Source organism: Talpa occidentalis, unplaced genomic scaffold, assembly GCF_014898055.3.
Source record: "Talpa occidentalis isolate TD23 unplaced genomic scaffold, MPIMG_talOcc4v2.1 talOcc4.4, whole genome shotgun sequence".
Taxonomy (NCBI): Eukaryota; Metazoa; Chordata; class Mammalia; order Eulipotyphla; family Talpidae; genus Talpa; species Talpa occidentalis.
In genome coordinates this window covers 6,349,057-6,355,098 of record NW_023604295.1, presented here as the reverse complement: position 1 = coordinate 6,355,098, position 6,042 = coordinate 6,349,057, and the positions used below count along the sequence as shown (strand labels likewise).

General features: G+C 47.8%; 1 protein-coding gene across 1 annotated transcript; it reads right to left on the bottom strand.

Annotated features, from left to right (window-relative positions):
- Positions 1-374: 374 nt before the first annotated feature.
- On the bottom strand, positions 375-5,541 carry SMIM34 (small integral membrane protein 34). The gene is made up of 2 exons (XM_037524785.1): positions 5,490-5,541; positions 375-979 (listed from the first exon to the last, which is right to left on the bottom strand). The coding sequence occupies exons 1-2, from the start codon at positions 5,539-5,541 to the stop codon at positions 375-377; spliced, it is 657 nt and encodes a 218-aa protein (XP_037380682.1).
- Positions 5,542-6,042: the final 501 nt, after the last annotated feature.

Below are 6,042 nucleotides of genomic sequence, written 5' to 3'. Positions count from 1 at the left end.
CAAGTGCTTTTTTCCCCCCAATGGACCCCATCTTCTCAAAGAAAATGAAGAATTCTGACTAACTTCTAATGTTAACAACTTGGTTCTATATTCCAGTTAATGTCTGTAGTGTCCAGTGTACATGACCCTGGGGGTCTCGTACCCCAACCCCACATGTTCCAGGTGATCCTCTAGCCTTACCAAATGCAACCCCCTACAAGCTGAATCTTCGTCCGGGGAATTTGACCCCAAATTCAGCTGTGTTTCCCGGAATATTGACATGCACCCCTGGACTCTAACTCCCTCGCCCCCACACCCTTCCCTGGGGCATACATACACTTTCCAGTGAAAGGTCAGAGTGTGGCTGAAGCTACAGCCCTTGTTCTCTCTTCTCACTATGCTGGAAAGCCTGAGAAGGAACCGGGATGCTGCCTTCCGGACACTCCCCTGTTGGCCGGAAAGGCCCCCAGCTCACAGGTGCTCTTCCACCCCCACGAGGGCTTGACCCCTCTCTCAAGGTTGCAGGTGGACTCAGAGCTGCTCCGCCAACCAAGAAAGTTGGCCCCCAGGGAGGCTGGCTTGCCCTGGCTTCCAGGGGCCCCTGGGATTTCCACTGGGGGGCTGCTGTTGGCATGCGCTGGCCTCAGACTGGGCTGGGTGGGCTGGAGCACAGCTCTGTTGCTGATGGTCTGTGCAGAGCACCTGGGGACATTGTTCTGGAGTCCTTTCTTTTTGAGCTCAGAGTTCACATTTGAGTAATAAGTGTCTTCCAAGGACTTATCACTCCTTCTGAGGATGTTGCTGGCCAACTGGAAGAGGAAGACAACACTGAAGATGCCGAAGATGGTGAGGATGTACCAGGCGGCGCTGGTGCCATCTGGAAGCTTCAGGGCCCTGGTGGAAGTGGACCCATTTCGCCCCTCAATGTGGTCCCTCAGCGGGTGCCCCAGGTGGGTGCTGGCCTGGGTGTGGGAGGCCTCCTGAAGAATCCCCGTGATCCCTGAGAAAGAGAGGAACCAGGTGAGACCCAGCATCCTACACCGGGGGATCCCCGGCCAGGCCACTCACAGGTGGCCCTCAGAGCAGTGGGAATCCTGGGAATGCCCAAGAAGGCTTCCCTGTGGACAGAAGCCTGACAGCACATGTGGGTATATTTTAAAACTCCAAAGAGTTCAAAGCACTTAAGTTCTTGAGTAGAAGACAAAAGTCAGTTGTCCCCGAAATGATCTATACAACTAAAACAATTTCAATAAAAATATCAGTAGGATTTCTTTGAGAAATAGATAAACTATGCCTATTAAAAAACTGTCAAGACTAATTAGGGAAAATCTGATTAAAAACAAAAGCTGAGTGATGAGTGCACATTAGCTGAGAAATATCACACTAGCCCGTCGGAGAAAGCATTTGTGCTTAGACTGAATAAATGTTTTATCTGTCCACAGTCCAGCTGCTTTGCAAAAGGTATCGGGGAGGGGGCTCTTGTACGAGGTACAATTCTCCTTAAACAATAGCCCCATAAAACCACATCAGGGCCTCCCGGTGGCGCAGCGGTTGAGCGCTGGGTTGCAAAACTGCCCGTGGCCTCTGCGGCGCCGGTTCCATCCCCGGCTGCTCCCCGGCCACTGGAGGAGGGTCCCGCATGGCGCACAACCTCTCCTGCAGTGCCCGCTGCTTCCCTCAGCAGTGTCCTTCGGTCCTTCTGCCTGCTCTGCTCCCTGCTCTGGCTCTGGTGAATTCTCTCACCCTCCCGCGCTTCTGACTGTACCCAGTGCTTGTATAAACAAAACAAACAAACAAACAAACAAACAAATAAATAAACAAAACATGCCTCTATTAAAAAAAAAACAAAACCCACATCAGCACACACGGTGTGGAACTGACACCCGGGCAGGCAGCCCAGAGGGCCGGGGTGAAAACACCAACACCAGGAATTGAGTGTGATGGATGATGAAGGGCAGGTCTGACCGGCAGGGGAAAGGCAGGTCATTCTACAGCCTTGAACAATACAGAGGGAGCCCACACCTCTCACCTGATACCCAACAACAGTCTGATAAACCTAAGATTCAAACATTAAAAGAGGGAACAATTTAAAGTTCCAAAACAAAGAAACCAGCAAGGGGCGGGGTGGGGGGGGCGGTGTTTCTTTTATCATCTCGGAGTGGAATCTTTATCTTGGACTATTGCTAAGCAGAGCACAAAAATTCAGAGACAGGGTGGAAAGAAGAAAGAAAGTGTTAAATCCAGCGACATCGGAAAATGTGAAGTTATCACACAGCAATAAAACCAAAAGACAAAGGGCAAAATTGAGGGAAAAAAATGCAACTTATATTGCTAAACTTTTCAATAGCGTTCAGTTCTTGAAGAGAAGGTTACACTCCAGCGGAAAAACACGCAAAGGATGTGGACAATAAGGTCACAGAAGAAAGAGTGGACCTTGAGCGGGACCGAGATGTCTCATCACTCACGATAAGAAAAACCCAACTCTAATGGAGAAATTGTAAAAATGTGTTTCCTCTTTGAAAGGTTTTTAAAAAAAAAAAAAAAAAAAAAACAAAAGAAAAAACCATTAAAAAAAAAGAAAAAAAAAAGAAAAACTACGAATTAAAGCGATACTGAGTCAACACGTCAGCTTGGCTTGCAAACTCGTGGTGTTTCAGCAAAACCATGAGGGTGCATCCCACGTCCCCCTAAAGATATACCAGCTAAACGTGTGCGGCCCAAGCTTGGTCGCCGGAGGCGACCCAAACGTGTGCAGCCCAAGCCCTGGCCGGAGGGCACGCTGGCCAGGTCTGTCGAGCCTACAGATGTCCTTACCTTCGATGGGGCTAGTCTATCGGCGTGGATGGAGCCCAGGAATGCACTGGAACAAGTCCCAAGCGATGATACTTAAGCCTCGTCACTCCGGCATTGCTCACCATGACTAATGCTTAAGAACAGCCTGATTGGCATCAACTGGGGGAAGATTTAGTACATTTGGAACCTCCACGCATGGGATGCATCAGGAAGAGCATCTGGGTACTCAACATGAATGAATGAAAAATGGGCTAACTGGGATTGAGAGCAACTGCCTATGTAAATAAAGGAGGAGGCCCATTTTATATGTGTATAAAATGCCTCTGGGAGAACTCACAAGAAATTGCTGCCTGTGGCTGTCTTTGGGGAAGAGATATGGGCCAAAGAGATGCAGTGTTCACTGTCCTGTTCTCTTGCACATTCTGTACCGTGTATATTTATTTATAAAAAGAACTTACTTTAAAAATGAGTTACAGTTGGGTGCTGTCCTGCCCCCTTGAGGAAGCACCCCTGGAGAAAGTCACTATGTCCCTCCCAAGAGCAGAAGATTAAGATCTTAATTGCTGTGTAATTCAAAACTGTTTTCTCTGGAGGGAAGCCAGGTGAAAATGAAACAATGAATGTCAGAGAAGTAATTTATAAAGTTGTGAGCTGTTCTCCAGCTGATTTTTACCAGTTCAAATGCCATTTCTCGTGCTGTCTGAACACAGATGTCTTCCCATGTGTCCTAGGGTAAACCCCGTAGCCTGCTGGGGAGGCCAATGGAGTCCCATAGAGGCTCCTATCTGACACGTGTCTGTGCTAATTCATTTTGCTAAAGTAAGACTCAGAGAGGCTGGCATCTTTTTACTGTAGTAAATTGTCAGGACATCTGAACTTCTAGATGAAGCGAGACACCATTAAAAAATTGCTCTACAGGGGCCTCCCTAGTGGCTCAAGTGGTTAAGTCTCAGCACTCTGAAGCTATCAGCAGCCATTGCAGCAAGAGTTCGATCCGCGGCCAGGGAGCAACCCACATGGCGCAGCAGACCTCTCCTGTCTCGCCTCCTGCTCCCCTCAGCAGTGTATTTCAGTAGATCTGCCTGCTCTCCCCTCTCTGTCTCTGGTGAATCCTCCTACCCCCCGCATCTCTGGCCTGTACCCCAGTTCTTGTATGCATAAATAAATCTTTTTTAAAAAATAGCTCTCCAAACTGCGTGTGATAAAACCCAAATTAGCAGTGAATGAAATCAAACAGGTTGCTCATGAGAAACAACACAATGACCAGGAATTTTACATCCCTGTCGGTGGAATGATTTGAGGAAATATTCCCATAATTATTAGAGAACAAATCGACCCAACACAAACATCATCAAAATCAAATTAGACAAGAGAACGAGCTTAAACTCAGAGCACAATTATAAACTCATCCAAGTTTTTGTGAATTATTAAAAAGTGATGTGATATGTTCAAATACATATCAAATCGACCGAGCTAAGCACTGCTGAACATTGTTTTAAAATCAGTCCATTTTCCACATGTATGAAATGCGCATCCTGCAGAAGAGAAAACTTTTTGCCTGTGCCATTCTGCGTTTGTGACAATGCGAGCAGATGGTGGACACAGAATACTCACATTCCATGAGGGGTCCCTGCCTTCACTCTCCGGGAGTCAGCTGAAGTGGCTGCCTGGGCAAAGGAAGATGATGGAAGAGGAATTCCTTCTCCATGCACACGCTCCCTGCCCTGCTGAAGTCGGACTGCACTGAGGTCCCTGAGCAGGATGTAACTTGATAGCCTCAGAATTGAAAGGCAGTATTAAAGAGAACTTCAGCAGAGAGGAACCACGTCCATTTTCTCTCATTCGCTCAATCAGGGGATCTAAGTTGATCAGTCCTCTGCTGGCTCCGAGGAAAAAGCACTTTGTCTTCGGCTTGCTGAGAAATCTAAAACAAAACCCTGTTTATAAACATCCTGGTCCCCAGGAGTTCTCAGCCCTCCCGGCCGCGGCCAGACCTGCAGGGGCAGGCAGGTCTCCTGAGGCTGGCTCATCAGCTGATGGCCTGGAAGTTTCCCGAATTTCCTTCTTCTGCACCTGCTGCAGGTGAGGCAGGTGGTCAGGTGTTATTATAGATCCAGGAAACTCCATGGGCACGAGTCACCCGTTTCCTCTGGGGCCCTCTCCAGGATGAGGACAATGAGCCAGTGTGGAGCAGGCATAGGAGGACACAGTGGGTGACCTGGGGCTCCTCAGGAGTCCTGGGTGTAGGCCCCTGGGCCAGGGAGTGAGGGATGGCGCGCCTCTTCCCCACACTCAAGTCATGGACACTGAAATCAAAATAGATTGAAATGGAAAGCACTAGAATGAGGAGAGGCCATGTAATTTGACCAAACTTCCATTAATGGGGGGGAGGGACTAGAGAAGTCAATTATGAAATAGACCCTGTGAACCAGAGCTCCACCCCAGGTATATACCCAGGAGAAATGGAAACATACCCCAGACTGAAACGTGGTTGCCAATATTCATGACAGCATTACTTATAATAAAGTGGAAACAGCCCAAATGTTCAATCACCAATGAATAGATGAATAAAATGCGGCACAATCACACAATGGAATATTATTTGGCAATAAAAAGGAACGGAGTACAGTCATGTATCATTTACCCACAGGGCATGTTCTAAGAAGTGACTCTTTAGGCAGTTTGTGCTTGTGCAAACGTCATAGAGGGTAACCCACCTTCGTACCCCATGTCCAGGATGGGTGGCAGAGCCCTCGGGACCACCGTCATATGTGCTGTCTGCCCTTGACTGAAATGTTGTTAAGTGACCAAGACTGAACTGCCTCATGTTTTAACATGGGTGAAACTTGAAAGCTTTATGCTAAGTGGAAGGAGCCAGTTACAGGCCAACCTATTGATTGATTCCATTTATATGAAATGTCTAGGATAGAAAAACCTCTAAAAACAGAACATAGATTAGTGGTGCTCAGGCTCTGGAGGGGGAATGAGGAATAATTTATGGGAGCAAGGATTCTTTTTGGGGTAATGAACATGTTCTACAATTGATGCGGTGCTGGTCACACAACTCTGAATATACCAAAAAGAAGTCCTCACACTGTGTACTTTGAGTGGGTGGATTTTATGGCACAGGAATCCTATTTCAGTAATGTGACACAGTCATCATTGCTCAGTGATGTTTCCATCGAGGATGGACTGTGGATACGGTGGTGGTCACAGCAGCGATGCCACACAGCCTGGGTGTGTAGTAGCCGCACCACCTAGGCGCTGGCT

What these genes read in the sequence shown, in the direction of transcription:
- SMIM34 (XM_037524785.1), bottom strand. Translation starts at nt 5,541, where the DNA reads ATGACGGTGGTCCCGAGGGCTCTGCCACCCATCCTGGACATGGGGTAC. An exon ending in CCTGGACATGGGGTACGAAG is followed by an intron (nt 980 to 5,489) that starts GTGGGTTACCCT and finishes TCTCTTTCTCAG; the next exon opens with GGATCACGGGGATTCTTCAG.